The following is a 19255-nucleotide window of genomic DNA, read 5'->3' as shown; positions in this document are numbered from 1 at the left end:
TGTCACTTTAAATAGGACACCAGACAGGCCACTCCACAATAAAATAACATGAATGAAAATATAGACCTACATGGACATGCTTTCAAAATAACTTCATTCATTTACAATCGTATGGGAAATTAGTTTCATTTTCTAGATAACGCCATGAGATGGGAGTAAAATAGCTATTGAGGCCAGTGGAAGCTGCTGAGGGGAGGACGGCTCATTGTCAATGGCACGAATAGAGTCAACGGAATGCTATCTACCACATGGAAACCACGTGTTTGATGTGTTTGATACCATTCCATTGACTCCATTCCAGCCATTACTATAAGCCGTCCTCCCCTCAGCAGCCTCCACTGACTGAAGCGCATTCCCACTCCTAGATAAAATAACATGAATGGAAAATATAGGCTTATATGGATAAGCTTTTGCAAATAATGTAGTACGTCGAACATGTTACATCAAATAACATTGTAGGGATGTTAGTTCAGTCATCCTTTTCTTAGACGGACTATACTAAGATCATGAGACGGTAAAATAGCTATTGTAGCATCAATGCCAAGATAAGCTGACTGTGAGATGGGCAGGCATCAGTAAGCCTGTTATTTACTGTCACTGACTAAGATATGTCTTCGGTCTTATGAAGAGCCAGTGAACATTTTAGGACACCATGCTGTAATACAGAAAACACTACACACTCCGCCACTCCAAGATAAAAGAAAATTAATGGGAAGATATATGGATTCTTTTCACATAACCTAATGCACAGTCACAAGGATGTTGACTTATTTGTACTCCAGGAGATTGGGGGAAAATAGCTATTGGAGGGATCACAAACCACTCAATCGTAGAGAGTGTTTGTGTTTTCATCTTTATGCCAAGATAAGCTGACAGTGAGACAGGCAAACAGACAAGTAGACATCAGTAAGCCTGTTATTGTCTGTCTCTGGGTAATGAGGTAGCTAGGACACGCCTGCAATACAGAAACGCATAGCTATGAGATGTGTTAGGCCTTATGATGTACCTGTTATACAGACAGGCAGCTATCTGAGATATGTCGTAGGCCTAAATATGAGTCTGTAAATGCAATACAGAACAGTACATATGAGGTCTGTAAGTCGTTATAATGAACCTGTAATACAGAAAACTCTGGGTTTTATATTGGGCTAATGTAGGGCTTTCCCTTCCATATTTACTGCAGCAAATGGCACCCTATTCCCTTTATAGCGCACTACGTTTGACCAGAGCCCACAGGACTCTGTTCAGAGGTAGTGCCCTACATTAGGGAACAGGGCTAGAGTGGTCTTAGCCCCACATATGCAAAATAGAATATACATGTCGAGTAGCTAGGTTTTTTACTGTGTCCTTAATGGTACCCTATTTTATACAGAGTCCACTACTTCTGACCAGGGCCCATAGGGAATAGGGTGCCATATGGGGTTCAGACTTGATCTTTTACATTTACATACCCATCATCATCATATTCAGCTTGCCTCAGCTAGAAGAGCGAGAGTGGATTACAATGAAAGGTAGTTAAATTTCACTATTCTGTGTGTGTGCGCGTGTGTGTGCGTGTTCGTGTGTGTGTGTCAGAGTGCATTACAATGGAAGTGTCACGCCTTGGTCATTGTATTTTGTGTTTTCGTTATATATTTGGTCAGGCCAGGGTGTGGCATGGGTTTATGTTATTGTATTTTCGTATTGGGGTTTGTAGTATTTGGGATCGCGGCTGATTAGGGGTGTTGTATAGGCTTGGCTGCCTGAGGCGGTTCTCAATCAGAGTCAGGTGATTCTCGTTGTCTCTGATTGGGAACCGTATTTAGGTAGCCTGAGTTTCGCTTTGTATTTCGCTTTGTATTTCGTGGGTGATTGTTCCTGTCTCTGTGTAGTTTCACCAGATAGGCTGTAATTAGGTTTCACGTTCCGTTTGTTGTTTTGTATTTTGTATCGTTATTTCATGTGTCACTTTTTCTATTAAAGTCATGAGTAACCACCACGCTGCATTTCGGTCCGACTCTCTTTCTACAAACGAAGAACGACGTTACAGAATCACCCACCACACACGGACCGAGTGGCGTGGTTACAGGCAGCGACGGCAGGAGCAGAAAAAGGAGGACGTTATGGACAGCAATGGCATGGAGTATACGACGTGGGAAGTAATAGACAGGTGGGCGGCCGACCCAGAGAGAGTGCAGGAGCCCGCCTGGGATTCGCTGGAGCAAAGCGAAGAGGGCTATAGGCGAATGGAGTCGAAAAGAAAGACACGGCGGCGCAGAGCTAAAACCGAAAGTAACCCCCAAATATTTATTGGGGGAGGGCGCAGAGAGAGAGTGGCTGAGTCAGGAGTCAGACCTGAGCCTACTCTCCCTGTTAATTGTGAGGAGCAGCAAAAGGAGGATGAATTATTCGGAGAATGGACATGGGAAGACGTGTTGGATGGTAAAGGTTGTTACACTTGGGAGGAGATACTGGCCGGAAGAGATCGCCTCCCATGGGAACAGGTGGAGGCACTAAGGAGAGCAGAGGCAACTGGAGATAGGAGCCGACGATATGAGGGAACACGGTTGGCAAGGAAGCCCGAAAAGCAGCCCAAAAAACTTATTGGGGGGGGGGCTTAAAGAGAGGATGGCTATGCCAGGTAGGAGACCTGCGCAAACTCCCTGTGCTTACCGGGGGGCTAGAGAGACCGGGCAGACACCGTGTTATGCTATGGAGCGCACGGTGTTTCCAGTGCGGGTGCATAGCCCAGTGCAGCACATACCAGCCCTTCGTATTGGCCGGGCTAGAGTGGGCATCGAGCCAGGTAAGGTTGGGCAGGCTCGGTGCTCAAGAGCTCCAGTGCGCCTGCACGGTCCGGTCTATCCAGAGCCAACTCTCCTTGTTTATCGTGAGGAGCCAAGGAAGAGACCAGAACCAGAGCCGGTGTTAAAGGTGAGCGAAGCAGAGACTGTGAAGGAGTTAATGGGGAAAGTGGAGGAGAGAGTAATGAGGGAGTTGCTAGCATGGTGCTATAGGTACGATATTCGTCCGACGGAGCGTGTCGGGGATTTAATGGCACCTGGGTCAGCGCTCCATACTCGTCCTGAGGTGTGTGTTAGTCGGCTGGTGAAAAATGTGCCAGCCTCACGCACAAGGCCTCCTGTGTACCTACCTAGCCTTGCACGTCCTGTGCCAGTCCTGCTCTCAGGCTCTCCAGTACACCTTCACGGTCCAGTCCATCCTGTGCCACCTTCACACACCAGTCCTCCGGTAGCAGCTCCCCGCACCAGGCTTCCTGTGCGTGTCCTCAATCCTGTAGCACCAGTTCCAGCACCACGCACCAGGCCTTCTGTGCGCCTCGCCTGTTCAGCACAGCCAGAGCCTTCCTTCCCTCCTGCGCTGTCGGAGTCTCCCACCTGTTCAGCACAGCCAGAGCCTTCCTTCCCTCCTGCGCTGTCGGAGTCTCCCGCCTGTTCAGCGCTATCAGAGCCTTCCTCCTCTACAGCGCTGCCGGAGCCTCCTGCCTGTTCGGAGAAGCCTGAGCTGCCAGTCTGCAGGGAGCTGTCAGTCTGCAAGGAGCTGTCAGTCTGCAAGGACCTGTCAGTCTGCAAGGAGCTGTCAGTCTGCAAGGAGCTGTCAGTCTGCAGGGTGCTGTCAGCCTGCATGGAGCAGTCAGAGCTGTCAGTCTGCATGAAGCAGCCAGAGCTGTCAGTCTGCATAAAGCAGTCAGAGCTGTCAGTCTGCAAAGAGCTGTCAGTCTGCAAGGAGCTGTCAGCCTGCATAGAGCAGCTAGATCCGCCAGTCAGCCATGATCTTCTAGATCCCCCAGTCAGCCATGATCTTCTAGATCTGCCAGTCAACCAGATTCTTCCAGATCTGCCAGTCAACCAGTCTCTTCCAGATCTGCCAGTCTGCATAGAGCAGCTAGATCTGCCAGTCAGCCATGATCTTCTAGATCTGTCAGTCAACCAGATTCTACCAGATCTGCCAGTCAACCAGAATCTTCCAGATCTGCTAGTCAACCTGAATCTTCCAGATCCACCAGCCAGCCAGGATCTACCGGAGCCTACTACCTACCTGAGCTTCATCTCAGTACTGGGCTTCCTCTCAGTACTGGGCTTCCTCTCAGTACTGGGCTTTCTCTCAGTACTGGGCTTCCCCTCAGTTCCGGGCTGCCCCTCAGTTCCGGGCTGCCCCTCAGTTCCGGGCTGCCTCAGTCCCGAGCTGCCCCTCAGTCCCGAGCTGCCCCTCAGTCCCGTGCTGCCCCTCAGTCCCGAGCTGCCCCTCAGTCCCGAGCTGCCCCTCAGTCCCGAGCTGTCCCTCAGTCCCGAGATGCCCCTCAGTCACGAGCTGCTACTCAGTTCTGTGGGGTTCTGGGTGAGGACTATTAGGCCATGGTCAGCGGCGAGAGTGGATTATCCCAGGACCCGAAGGGGAGGAACTAGGACATTAATGGAGTGGGGTCCACGTCCCGAGCCGGAACCGCCACCATGGACAGATGCCCACCCGGACCCTCCCTATGGTTTTGAGGTGCGTCCGGGAGTCCGCACCTTAGGGGGGGTTCTGTCACGCCTTGGTCATTGTATTTTGTGTTTTTGTTATATTATTTGGTCAGGCCAGGGTGTGACATGGGTTTATGTTATTGTATTTTCGTATTGGGGTTTGTAGTATTTGGGATCGCGGCTGATTAGGGGTGTTGTATAGGCTTGGCTGCCTGAGGCGGTTCTCAATCAGAGTCAGGTGATTCTCGTTGTCTCTGATTGGGAACCGTATTTAGGTAGCCCGAGTTTCGCTTTGTATTTCGTGGGTGATTGTTCCTGTCTCTGTGTAGTTTCACCAGATAGGCTGTAATTAGGTTTCACGTTCCGTTTGTTGTTTTGTATTTTGTATCGTTATTTCATGTGTCACTTTTTCTATTAAAGTCATGAGTAACCACCACGCTGCATTTCGGTCCGACTCTCTTTCTACAAACATTACAATGGAAGATAGTCAGAATTCACTATTCTGTGTGTGTGTGCGTGTGTGTTCGTGCGTGTGTGTCAGAGTGCATTACAATGAGAGGTAGTTAAATTTCACTATTCTGTGTGTGTGCGCGTGTGTGTGCGTGTTCGTGCATGTGTGTCAGAGTGTATTGCAATGAGAGGTAGTTAAATTTCACTATTCTGTGTGTGTGTGCGTGTGTGTGCGTGTTCGTGCGTGTGTGTCAGAGTGCATTACAATGGAAGATAGTCAGAATTCACTATTCTGTGTGTGTGTGCGTGTGTGTGCGTGTTCGTGCGTGTGTGTCAGAGTGCATTACAATGGAAGATAGTCAGAATTCACTATTCTGTGTGTGTGTGTGTATGTGTGTGTGTGCGTGTGTGTGCGTGTTCGTGCGTGTGTGTCAGAGTGCATTACAATGGAAGATAGTCAGAATTCACTATTCTGTGTGTGTGTGCGTGTGTGTGCGTGTTCGTGCGTGTGTGTCAGAGTGCATTACAATGAGAGGTAGTTAAATGTCACTATTCTGTGTGTGTGCGCGTGTGTGTGCGTGTTCGTGCGTGTGTGTCAGAGTGCATTGCAATAAGAGGTAGTTAAATGTCACTATTCTGTGTGTGTGCGCGTGTGTGTGCGTGTTCGTGCATGTGTGTCAGAGTGTATTGCAATGAGAGGTAGTTAAATTTCACTATTCTGTGTGTGTGTGCGTGTGTGTGCGTGTTCGTGCGTGTGTGTCAGAGTGCATTACAATGGAAGATAGTCAGAATTCACTATTCTGTGTGTGTGTGCGTGTGTGTGCGTGTTCGTGCGTGTGTGTCAGAGTGCATTACAATGGAAGATAGTCAGAATTCACTATTCTGTGTGTGTGTGTGTGTATGTGTGTGTGTGCGTGTGTGTGCGTGTTCGTGCGTGTGTGTCAGAGTGCATTACAATGGAAGATAGTCAGAATTCACTATTCTGTGTGTGTGTGTGCGTGTATGTGCGTGTGTGTGCGTGTTCGTGCGTGTGTGTCAGAGTGCATTACAATGAAAGATAATCAGAATTCACTATTCTGTGTGTGTGTGCGTGTTCGTGCGTGTGTGTCAGAGTGCATTACAATGGAAGATAATCAGAATTCACTATTCTGTGCGTGTGTGCGTGTTCGTGCGTGTGTGTCAGAGTGCATTACAATGGAAGATAGTCAGAATTCACTATTCTGTGCGTGTGTGCGTGTTCGTGCGTGTGTGTCAGAGTGCATTACAATGAAAGATAATCAGAATTCACTATTCTGTGTGTGTGTGCGTGTTCGTGCGTGTGTGTCAGAGTGCATTACAATGGAAGATAATCAGAATTCACTATTCTGTGCGTGTGTGCGTGTTCGTGCGTGTGTGTCAGAGTGCATTACAATGGAAGATAGTCAGAATTCACTATTCTGTGTATGTGTGCGTGTTCGTGCGTGTGTGTCAGAGTGCATTACAATGGAAGATAGTCAGAATTCACTATTCCCAGTCATGTATTATACCTTTCAACCTGAGAGTCATGTTCAATGATGACTCAGCTTGTTTGCTGCCAAGAGACTATTATCTGCCAATCCATTCGAATATCATTAGCATTCAAATACAGTAGAACTTAGTCTGTGTCCCAAATGGCGCCCTACTCCCTTTATATAGCATTACCTTTGACCAGGGCCCATAGGGCTGATCAAAAGTAGTACATTATATAGGGGATATGGTGCCATTTGGGATGCATCCTCAGTCAAATACCCTACAGATCATATCAATTTAAATACAGTAGAACTTACACTTTGAAGTTTAGCCAGCCAAAGGCCTTTTACTTCCTCAGCAGCATATGTACAGCACCTTCCACCTGAGAAACATTGACTCATGTCCATTCAAATATCATTACCATACAGATAGAGCTTAACATTCAGTCAAAAACCTACACCAGTGGTTCCCAAACTTGTTATAGTCCCGTTGCCCTTCAAACATTCAACCTCCAGCTGCGTACCCCCTCTACCAGGGTCAGCAAACTCTCAAATGTTGTTTTTTTGCCATCATTGTAAGCCTGCCACACACACACACTATCCGATACATTTATTAAACATAAGAATGAGTTTCTGTCACAACCCGGCTCGTGAGAAGTGACAAAGAACTCTTATAGGACCAGGGCACAAATAATAATAAGATTTATTTTACTAGGCAAGTCAGTTAAGAACAAATTCTTATTTTCAATGACGGCCTAGGAACAGTGCGTTAACTGCCTGTTCAGTGGCAGAACGACAGATTTGTACCGTGTCAGCTCGGGGATTCTAACTTGCAACCTTTCGGTTACTAGTCCAACGCTCTAACCACTAGGCTACCTGCTGGTTACTAGTCCAACGCTCTAACCACTAGGCTACCTGCTGGTTACTAGTCCAACGCTCTAACCACTAGGCTACCTGCTGGTTACTAGTCCAACGCTCTAACCACTAGGCTACCTGCTGGTTACTAGTCCAACACTCTAACCACTAGGCTACCTGCTGGTTACTAGTCCAACGCTCTAACCACTAGGCTACCTGCTGGTTACTAGTCCAACGCTCTAACCACTAGGCTACCTGCTGGTTACTAGTCCAACGCTCTAACCACTAGGCTACCTGCTGGTTACTAGTCCAACGCTCTAACCACTAGGCTACCTGCTGGTTACTAGTCCAACGCTCTAACCACTAGGCTACCTGCTGGTTACTAGTCCAACGCTCTAACCACTAGGCTACCTGCTGGTTACTAGTCCAATGCTCTAACCACTAGGCTACCCTGCTGGTTACTAGTCCAACGCTCTAACCACTAGGCTACCTGCTGGTTACTAGTCCAACGCTCTAACCACTAGGCTACCTGCTGGTTACTAGTCCAACGCTCTAACCACTAGGCTACCTGCTGGTTACTAGTCCAACGCTCTAACCACTAGGCTACCTGCTGGTTACTAGTCCAACGCTCTAACCACTAGGCTACCCTGCCGCCCCTAGTTTTGCTCTTTATTTAGCCATCTTACAGAAAAAATGTTATTTGTTCATCAAAAATTGTGAATAACTCACCACAGGTTAATGAGAAGGTTTTGCTTGAAAGGATGCACAGAACTCTGCAATGTTGGGTTGTATTGGAGAGAGTCTCAGTCTTACATCATTTTCCACAGTCTGTGCCTGTATTTAGTTTTCATGCTAGTTTTCATGCTTGTTTTCATGGTAGTGAGGGCCAAAAATCCACTCTCACATAGGTACGCGGTTGCAAAGGGCATCAGTGTTTTAACTGCGTGATTTGCCAAGGCAGGCTGCCTCTGAGCACAGCCCAATCCAAAAATCTGGCAGTGGCTTCTTACTATATTCAATTTTTACTAAACTGCTTGTTGCAATTTCGATGAGGCTCTCTGGTTCAAATATCGGTAAGTGGACTGGAGGCAGGGCGTGAAAGGGAGAATGAATCCAATTGTTTGTGTCATCCATTTCTGGAAAGTACCTGCGTAATTGCCCACCCAACTCATTCAGGAGCTTCACTATATCACATTGACATTGTCCGTAAGCTTGATTTCATTGCACACAAAAAATCACACAATGATGGAAAGACCTGTGTGTTGTCTTTGTTAATGCAGACAGAAAAGAGCTCCAACTTCTTAATCATAGCCTCAATTTTGTCCCGCACGTTGAATATAGTTGCGTAGAGTCGCAGTAATCCTAGATTCAGATCATTCAGGCTAGAAAAAACCTCACCCAGATAGGCCAGTCGTATGAGAAACTCATCATTATGCAAGCGGTCAGACAAGTAAAAATGCTCAGTGAAGAAAACTTTAAGCTCTTCTCTCAATAAGAAAAAAATGTGTCAATACTTTGCCCCTTGATAACCTTTAATACATCTGTATGTTGTAAAACCGTTACATAGTCGCTGCCCATATCATTGCATAATGCATAAAATGCTTTAACAAAGTTAACCATTTTCACTGTAGTGTCAAAAACATATTTTAAGGTGTCGGACATTCCCTCGGCAGCAAGAGCCTCTCAGTGGATGCTGCAGTGTACCCAAATGGTGTCGGGAGCAATTGCTTGCACGCGTGTTACCACTCCACTCTGTCTCCCTGTTTGCACCATCAGTACAGATACCAACACATCTTGACCACCAAAGTCTATTTGATGTCACAAAGCTTTCCAGTACTTAAAAAATATCCTCCTCTTGTTGTCCTGGTTTCCAGTGGATTGCAGAAGAGGATGCCTTCCTTAATTGACCCCCCATAAACGTAATGGACATATACCAGGAGCTGTGCCAGGCCCGCCACGTCTGTTGACTCATCCAGCTGTAACGTATATAATTCACTGGCTTGTATGATGCCAAGCAGTAATTGTTTCAAAACATCTCCTGCCATGTCACTGATGCGTCGTGAAACAGTGTTGTTTGATGAAGACATTGTCTGTACAGTTTTTTGGGCCTTTTCCCCCACCATTGTCCCAGTCATATCCACGGCAGCAGGAAGAATGAAGACTTCCACAATAGTATGGGACTTGTCTGTCCTAGCCACTCGGTAGCTCACCATATAAGACGCTTCTAGACCCTTCTCATTCATGGTATCTGTTGGTTTTATACATGTCTTACTACTCAAAAGTCATCTTAATTCTTGCTCAAAAAACTCCCGTGGCTTATTTTTCAAATGAGCATTGTTCTGTTTCTGAATGTCTGCGCAAGAGTGAATGTTTCATGGAGTTGTGAGATAGTACTTTTGCACATATAACAGACTGTGGCTGAGGAAAGGCACTACTTCTAATATAAGTGAACCCCAAATCAATGTAGTTCATCATATTAGCGCCTCTTCGATGGTCCAACGTCCCTGTCTGTTGTTCGGTGCTTTCCCGGGTAAGGGGCCAGTAGCTCTTTGGCTGCATCAGATTCACAACTGTCAGTGTCCATACTAGCTGGGCTAACAACAAATGTAGAATTACTGATGCTAGCATTGGATGTGTGGGAGCAGAACAACTTGTGTCATCGGCAGGTGCAGGTGTCGTACTGCTGGTAGAAGCAGTACAACCAGTAGAGCTGGTATGTGTCTCTTACTTTTTTTTACCATTTATCAATTTTCGAGCAAACGGAATGAGCAGCAGCTACGTTTGGCTACATACGGACCGTTAGTGGAATTCCCGCGAGAGAGTAACGGTTCATGTGATCGGATGTTCATTATTTGACTAGGCTACATGTATTTGACATTGTTGTTATTTCACTGAAAACTAGATGGTTTCATTTTAATTTTGGCAGTGAAACGAGGCGACTCAGGCGAGAGAAAAAACTCACCAAAATGGATAGCCTTGTTGGAAAAATGAAATGGATTGTTTGAAAATGTGTGAATGTGAATCACATTTTTATTTGGCATTCCCCCGACGCCATTGCGTGTACCCCCAGTTTGGGAATACCTGCCCTACACTATGCAGGACCGTGTATGAGAAACCCTGCTCTACATTGTGAAGTTCAGCCAGCCCAAGTCCTTTTAATTCCTGTACCTTCAACCTGTGAAACAATGACTCATCTGATGTTCATGAAGCAGTCAAAAGACCATGATCTCTAACTGACCATTATCTGCCAGTCCATTCAGTCCAGTACAATACCTACTGGTTCAAATCATTACCACACAAATACAGTGTGAATACTGGTACATAATCATTCCCATACAAATACACTGTCTAACTAACACTATGAAGTTCAGCTAACCAAGGCTCGTTCCTTCTACTTCTCCATGATTAGTGAAGACAAAACCAGTCAGTCTAGGAGCATTCATTAATTAATGTTACTATACAAATACAGCAGACATTGCTCTATCAAGTGCAGTCAACCAAAATCAGCCTTCTGCTTCCACTTGTGAGGACAGAATTGTAAAGACAAAACGAGTCTATAATCATGAATGAATGAACGAACGGACCATTCCATTCCACACTGTCTGAGCCCGTACTACTTGAACTTGCATCATCATTATCATTTGTTTCATTTAACCATATTAGTTTCAGTTTATGTCATCTTACGTGTTTATTTTCCTCTTGGCTTGCTGCATGACTTCAAGTGCCTTCCTAACTCAGAACCGTTTAAAAGTCAACAGAGCATTTAAGGACTGATTAGAGTACAGATTGAGATGTAATTTGATACGCATACTGAACGCAGGACGCACACTAAACTAACGGGCGACCAAGTGAGGCGGTTACTAATGATTGCTTTTAGATATTTACGGGAGATGTGTACAGTAGTTAGAGTAGAACTAATGGATACCAGTACAATACTAGTAGACACCAGGAGACACCAGGAGAAGCAAAATATATCATCAGGATAACAGGAGATACCAGGAGACACCAGGAGATACCAGGAGACACCAGGAGATACAAGGAGACACCAGGAGATACCAGGGGACACCAGGAGATACCAGGAGACACCAGGAGATACCAGGAGACACCAGGAGATACCAGGGGACACCAGGAGATACCAGGAGACACCAGGAGATACCAGGGGACACCAGGAGATACCAGGAGACACCAGGAGATACCAGGAGACACCAGGAGATACCAGGGGACACCAGCAGACACCAAGAGATACCAGGAGACACAAGGAGACACCAGGAGATACCAGGACACACCAGGAGATACCAGAATCCGTAGTCAACAAGCTCTCATAGTCTCACATTAAAATTAGACGTTCATCATGTTTCTCAAATGTCAAATTTTGAAGTTGTTCCAAACGTCAAATTTCATATTATTTAAGGTTAAGTTTAGGCATTACCTACAAATTCTTAAGGTTAGGGTTAAGTTCAGGCATAAGTCAGAATGGTTAAGGGAAGGGTTAAGGTTTGGGATAGGCTTGAATCAAAAATAACTTTATTTTGCTGGATTCATACATGCAACCTTTCGAATCAGAGGCAGATGCTTAAGCCATTCCCGTCTACAAAGCCCTAGCAAAACCGAAACCTACTTGAAGGTAACAGCACTCACTGTTGCCCCTAGTGGCCGACTTCCACGTCATCTCCCAACGTCCTCAGACATGGATGAACGTCGATTGCTGACTTGTATCACAAATGACCTGCCTGCAGTAGTACCAGTTCTCTCTCCTGCTGGCCAGTCTCTACAGGGTCAGTTTACCTTCACTGTGAATCCATCTCAACCCTAAAGCTGGGTTCCAATGTCCATACTAGCATATATCCATACTGGAATACCACTTAGTAATGTATTGGTCATGTATTCTAAGTAGTAGTGAGCTAGTGTGGATATTGGAACACGGGCCAAAAGACTAGGCCAACACATGAGAAAATAAGAGACACATGATCGCACAACTGAGTGGATTTCAGTCCAGCAGTAGAACTTCACCCAGGCTTAGAGACGGCACTCTAATGCCAGTTAGGCTCAGCTCAGAGCCTATCCAGAGAGTAGGAGAAGACAGAGTGTGTGTAGGAGAGACAGTAAGTCTGAGACAGTAATCCAGCTAGGTCCTACCTTGTCATGGTTCTCCTTGACCCAGCTCTTTACTGTCTCCAAGGCAATATTTGCCGCGGGTTCGTTGGGGAAACCTGGAGAGACAGAGAGAGAGCGAGAGAGAGCCCAAGAGACAGAGAGACAGAAAGACAGAGTTAACTAAGTTACTATTAACAGACAGACAGACAGCCAGCCATTTGGTATGCACACATGATCACGTATTAATGCACACATGAGCACAACTGAGCTCAAGCTTATGCTCACGCATGCACACACAAGTATAAAAAACTAAACACTGCTGTGTGTGAGAAATACAGTGGTCGAGGGAATAGAGGACAGTGTGAAGGATCACACACAGCGACGTGATAATGGATCTGTAAATCTCACAACAATGGAGAATAAAGCCCTAACAATTTACACTGAGGTGATAATGATAGTGGAGGCAGACAAGGCAGACACTCTCTCTGCCAGCACTAATGACGTATTGATCAACGTGGTAGTGGGTGTGTGTTGTGAGCGTGCATTTGTGTGATTGTGTGCGTTATTGTAAGCATGTGTGTGTGTACGTGTAGAACCTCGGTTCTAATGCAGGCACGTCATCTTCTGTCTGGACTATTGCAACTCTCTGTTGGCAGGGCTCCCTGCTTGTGCCATCAAACCCCTGCAACTTATCCAGAATGCTACAGCTCGCCTGGTGTTCAACCTTCCCAAGTTCTCCCATGTCATCCCACTCCTCCGCAGACTCCACTGGCTTCCAGTCGAAGCTCACGTCCACTACAAGACCATGGTGCTTACCTACGGAGCAGCAAGAGGAACTGCCCCTCCCTAACTTCAAAGCTCAAACCCTACACCCCAATCCGAGCGCTCCGTTCTGCCACCTCTGGTCTCTTGGACCTCCCACCCCTGTGGGTGGTCTGCTCCCGCTCAGCTCAGTCAAAGCTCTTCTCTTTCCTGGCAACCCCCAATGGTGGAACAAGGTTCCCCCTGACGCTAGGACACCCTACCTCTTTAAAGAGTATCTTCAATAACTCCACAACTAACACTCAGCCTTGACTTTTTCCTTCCAGCACTGACTTTGCTGACAGCTACTTTAGAGGGAAATTGTACTTACATGACTGAGATATATGGTTGTCTCCCCTATCTTAAGATGACCTGTATGTCACACTGGATAAGAGTGGCTCTGACTAACACAAATGTACAATGTAAATATATGTGCATTTTCATTAGCGTGTGCGGGATCGTGACGGTGTGCGCGTGTGTGTGGGTTTTCATTAGCGTGTTCGTGATCGTGACTGTGTGTGTGGAGGGGGGAGTACAGGTCACTGAATCTACAGCAGCTAACGTCCTTATTAATCACCCCTGCTATGCCAGAACATGAACAGCAACCTCTGTGTTAACACAATGTATCGATCCGGGCCCAAATAGATGGACTGGATACATTTTTAACAAGGCAAAAGAAAGGTTGGAGGAAGGGCTGACTCTCTACTGGATTGGAGCTGATTCTAACATTGTCTGACGGCATATGAAGTGCCGGTTGCTCTCAGTCAGCTGTTGGTTACACAAACTGTCTGATCCATACTGCAAATCAACTATTTTCTGTGACAAAAGTTCTTCAATGCGGTAAATGCACCACCGAAAGCTACATTTTGTTCGTTTGGGGGCCCTAGGATTTGTTTTTTGCAATTGTATGTAGTTTAACATGACAACATATTTTGGATGGTAGACTATTTCATGATAATAACTATAGAAAAAAGGCTAGCCTCGATTTAACATCATTTCCCTAACAAATATGTAATATGTATTTTTTTATTTGCTAAGGAATTTAGTGATGTCGCACAAAAACACATGATATTAACGGGTGTTCATCCTCGCTCATTCAATTTATGTTCATACTTGAGAGTTCCAATTGTTGGTGACAGAGGAAAGTTTTGTTGCACACACATGAAAGTTCCTCAAGGCACAGCATTGTGCCACTGCACACCGGTTGAAAACCACTGGCCTAGCAATACCGGAACGCACAATAACATAACCGACCTCTATCAAATCGTTTCAGCCTCTGACCACGACCCTGAGTCATGACACTGTAACATCCTCTAATAAATACAGGAAGTAACAACCTTTCACTCTTGACCTTTGACCCAGATGAAAGTAAAAGAGTGGGTGTGCAGACCGAGGCCTCAAAGTTTTTCTTTCTTTTTTTCTTTCTTCCTTACTCTGAAACTACCTGCTGTCACAATCTTTCAGAACAATTTGTGAATCACAAGTAAGGAAGTAACAACCTCTGACTCTTGACCTTCGACCCAGATGTAAGTAAGAGAGTGGGTGGGTAGAGCAGTCTATTTACCTGTCTCTATACCTGCTGTCATGATCTTTCAGAACAGAGCAATTTGTGACTCACGGGTAAGTGGACTAGACAGGTTGGATAGAGGCATTTTCAACCACATACTGTATATTTTTCCCTCTTCTCTCTTTATATTTACACTATATATACAAAAGTATGTGGACACCCATTCAAATTAGTGGAGTCGGCTATTTCAGCCAAACAAATTTCTAACAGGTGTATTGTTAGAGCACACAGCCATGCAATCTCCATAGACAAACACTGGTAGTAGAATGGCCTTACTGAAGAGGTCATTGACTTTCAACGTGGCACCGTCATAGGATGCCACCTTTCCAACAAATCAGTTTCAAATTTCTGCCCTGTAGGGCTTTCCCGGTCAACTGTAAGTGCTGTTATTGTGAAGTGGTAATGTCTAGTAGCAACAACGGCTCAGCCGCAAAGTGGTAGGTCACACAAGCTCACAGAATTTGACGGCTTAGTGCTGAAGCGTGCAGTGCGTAAAAAATGTCTGTCCTCGGTTGCAACACTCACTACCGCTTTCCAAACTGCCTCATCTAGCAACGTCAGCACAAGAACTGTCTAACAGACTCCTCTGGGTTTGGCAGATGCCAGGAGTACACTACCTGCCCAATGCATAGTGCCAACTCGGGACAGACTCGGGAGAGGCGATGGTCGAGAGCCATGTGTCCTCCAAAACACGACCCTGCCAAGCCGCACTGGTTCTTGACACACTGCTCGCTTAACCCGGAAGCCAGCTACACCAATGTGTTGGAGAAAACACTGTACAACTAGCGACAGGGTCTGCATGCATGTGCCCGGCCCGCCACAGGAGTCGCTAGAGCGCATTGGGACAAGGACATCCCGGCCAGCCAAACCCTCCCCTAACCCAGATGACGCTGGGCCAATTGTGCGCTGCCTCATGGGTCTCCCAGTCGCAGCCGGCTGCGACACAGCCCTGGATCGAACCCGAATCTGTAGTGACGCCTCTAGCACTGCGATGCATTGCCTTAGACCGCTGCACCACTCGGGAGGCCCGCTTCCTCCCTTCTATCTCTCTTCTTCCCGTCCTATCCTCTCTGTCTCTCCATCTTTGACAGTACTGGCTTAGTTCTGCTGAGAAGCTGGGAATAGCAGGGTATATATAGCAAGGGACAGCTGAGCTCTGCACTATAAACTCTAGGTCCTGCAAAAGGGGGATGAGGAGGAGGGAGAGGGAGGAGGTGACGGAGGGAGGGAGAGGGTAGGATGGGAATGTGAGCCGAATACTAGCAGGCCTGAGAGGTTCCAGTTTTTCTGTCTGTAGTTCAGTCTGTAGTGAACTGCTACTAAACCGCTTGCTTACAATCACTACCCTTTGTCTAACAACCGTATTCTGAAGGCTTCCCATGCCTTTCACAGATCGCCTAATTCTATCTGTACGGTAAACACTGAAACTGTTGTTAACCCCTCCCTTCTCATTCTGTGAAGTTTACATCAGCTGATTTCCCCAAATGAACAGTCACACATATCACAGATTCACACTCAGAAGCACACTCACACCCACACAGATGCGTAAATAGATGAGAAAGATGACAACTATCGTGGGATATAAACAGCAGCTTGTGAAAAGCACACAACAGGACTAAGCAAATAAACACATAAATAAATATTGATGTTAGGTGGCAGGAAGCCCGTCTGTCTGTGAGTCTCCTCTCTTCTCTCCTTCCTCTTTTCTCATATCCTCTCTGTTTCTCTCTCTCTTTTTCCATTCTCTCTTTCTCTCACTCTTTCTCTCTCTTCTCTCGACCAACACTCTACCTTTTGAGCAACACAGAGCTATGGTAGTTGGTGGTGTTGAGAATAACTATTATGTCTTAATCATAAATATTGTGCTGCATTGGCCAAAAGTAGCGAGTGGATGGCTGCCAGTACATTTAATCTATTTAGCGCAGTTTCTACAAATCCACTATCGATTTGAACGTCATTGCTATTAATCATATAGCAGGGTCTGGAGAGAATGATGGAGGGAGAGAGAGAATGATGGAGGGAGAGAGAGATAGAGGGTCTGGAGAGAGTGATGGAGGGAGAGGGAGAGATAGAGGGTCTGGAGAGAGTGATGGAGAGATAGAGAGGGAGAGAGAGGGTCTGGAGAGAGTGATGGAGGTAGAGGGAGATAGAGAGGGTCTGGAGAGAGTGATGGAGGTAGAGGGAGACATAGAGGGTCTGGAGAGAATGATGGAGAGAGAGAGGGTCTGGAGAGAGTGATGGAGAGAGAGATAGAGAGGGGAAGAGAGGGTCTGGAGAGAGTGATGGAGGGAGAGATATAGAGGGACTGGAGAGAGTGATAGAGGGAGAGATAGGGGGTCTGGAGAGAGTGATGGAGAGAGAGAGAGATAGAGAGGGGAAGAGAGGGTCTGGAGAAAGTGATGGAGAGAGAGATGGAGGGAGAGGGGGAGATAGAGGGTCTGGAGAGAGAGAGAGATAGAGGGTCTGGAGAGAGTGATGGAGGGAGAAAGAGAGATAGACGGTCTGGAGAGAGTGATGGAGGGAGAGGGAGAGATAGAGGGTCTGGAGAGAGTGATGGAGGGAGAAGGAGAGAGAGGGTCTGGAGAGAGTGATGAGAGAGAGAGAAATAGAGAGGGGGAGAGAGGGTCTGGAGAAAGTGATGGAGAGAGAGATGGAGGGAGAGGGGGAGATAGAGGGTCTGGAGAGAGAGAGAGATAGAGGGTCTGGAGAGAGTGATGGAGGGAGAGAGAGAGATAGAGATAGAGAGGGGAAAAGAAGGTCTGGAGAGAGTGATGGAGGGAGAGAAAAGAGGAAGAAGAGTGAGGTAGCGAGATATCAAGAAAGGCCGAAAGAGAGATAGAGTGAGAGAGGCATATAAAAGAGAGAAAGAGAGAAAAAGAGAGTGAGAGAAGAGCAATCGAGATCGAGCAAGAGAAGCTCGAATAGAGAGGGAGAGAGCACACACACACAGACTCCCAAGGTCAACATCAGCAGTCGCAGTGCTTTTAGAGCGCTCTATGATCATTCGTCTCCCTCACAACAACATCCCCCCTGCCTCCTCTCTTCTGCACAAAATGTCTTTCCTCACCCCGACTCACCTTGCCCCTGCTCTTCCTTCCCTCTCAACATTTTCCTGCTGTCCCCTCCCTCTCCCTCCTCACAACATCCCACCTCCTCCCCTGTCTCCCCTCCCTCTCCCTCCTCACAACATCCCACCTCCTCCCATGTCTCCCCTCCCTCTCCCTCCTCACAACATCCCACCTCCTCCCCTGTCTCCCCTCCTCTCCCCTCACAACATCACCCTGTCATCACCCTGCCACTCTCCTCACCCCTCACCAAGCCTGGACTGGCATGTCTATGTACTCCAGACAGACAAAAAAAATAAAATGTTTCCCTCCCTACCTCCCGATCTCTATTTCTCTCCACTGCCAGCAGAGCTCTCTATAGCTCCACAGCTCCACAATGGTGTGAGGCTACAGTCGTTTCATTTTACATAACAAGACCATTCAAATTGACTGCCTCCTACAAATCAACTAACAATGAATACAGTCGAAATACCAGGCTCTTCAAACCTTAGTACACAACTTGTAAATATAAAAAAAGTAAATAAACACTTTCTTTCTCACTTAGTCTCTCTCTCTCGCTTTTCCCCCTCTCTCTCACACAATCTTTCTCACAATCACTCTCTCTTTACCTCTCCCTACTCTCCATCCCGCTCTCTGGTGTATGCTGTGCCGTGGTGTGTTGGGTTGATAAAGTAGGCTGTGCCTTCAGCAGAAATAACACTGCACCACCTGAGTCCTCATCAGAGACCCAGCACTGGGCTGCCTGTTATACACAGATCCTATCAGCAGTGTCTCACTAAGACAAATCTCCCAGAGCCCACTGTATTCCCAGTGTTAAGACAGAGGAGGAGAGAGATGGGGGAGAGTGGGGGAAAGGAGAGCAGAAGACAGGTGAGGAGCAGGGAATCCTGGAGGGCCCAGTCATCACTCCACTTGACGCTTAGCCCCTATGCCAGCCCTCCCTCCCTCGCACCCTCCCTCCCTCTGACAGATTAGGTTTAGCTGAACCCTCCACACAGCAAATGGAGCAGGAAGAGAGGAAAACAGAGAGAGGGAGAAAGAGGGAGAGAGAGAGAGAGAGAGAGAGAGAGAGAGAGAGAGAGAGAGAGAGAGAGAGAGAGAGAGAGAGAGAGAGAGAGAGAGAGAGAGAGAGAGAGAGAGAGAGAGAGAGAGAGACAGGCTATGTGCTCACTGCCCACAAAATGAGTTGGAAACTGAGCTGCACTTCCTAACCTCCTGCCCAATGTATGACCATATTAGAGAGACATATTTCCCCCAGATCACACAGATCCACAAAGAATTCGAAAACATATCCAATTTTGAAAAACTCCCATATCTTTTGGGTGAAATTCCACAGTGTGCCATCACAGCAGCAAGATTTGTGACCTGTTGCCACGAGAAAAGGGCAACCAGTGAAGAACAAACACCATTGTAAATACAACCCATATTTATGCTTATTTATTTTATCTTGTGTCCTTTAATTATTTGTACATT

The 19255-nt window shown here is 46.6% G+C and overlaps 1 protein-coding gene across 1 annotated transcript in view; it reads right to left on the bottom strand.

Annotated features, from left to right (window-relative positions):
- LOC127913265 (ADP-ribose glycohydrolase MACROD2-like) overlaps nucleotides 1-19255 on the bottom strand; it is a 496709-nt gene that overhangs the window by 317955 nt on the left and 159499 nt on the right. The window contains exon 4 of the mRNA XM_052485172.1: nucleotides 12392-12465. Coding sequence (XP_052341132.1) covers nucleotides 12392-12465 — 74 coding nt within the window. The remainder of the gene's footprint in view (nucleotides 1-12391; nucleotides 12466-19255) is intronic.

Source organism: Oncorhynchus keta, chromosome 2 (genome assembly GCF_023373465.1).
Source record: "Oncorhynchus keta strain PuntledgeMale-10-30-2019 chromosome 2, Oket_V2, whole genome shotgun sequence".
Lineage (NCBI taxonomy): Eukaryota > Metazoa > Chordata > Actinopteri > Salmoniformes > Salmonidae > Oncorhynchus > Oncorhynchus keta.
Note: the sequence above shows the minus strand (reverse complement) of the source record. Positions and strands in the feature narration are given on the sequence as shown.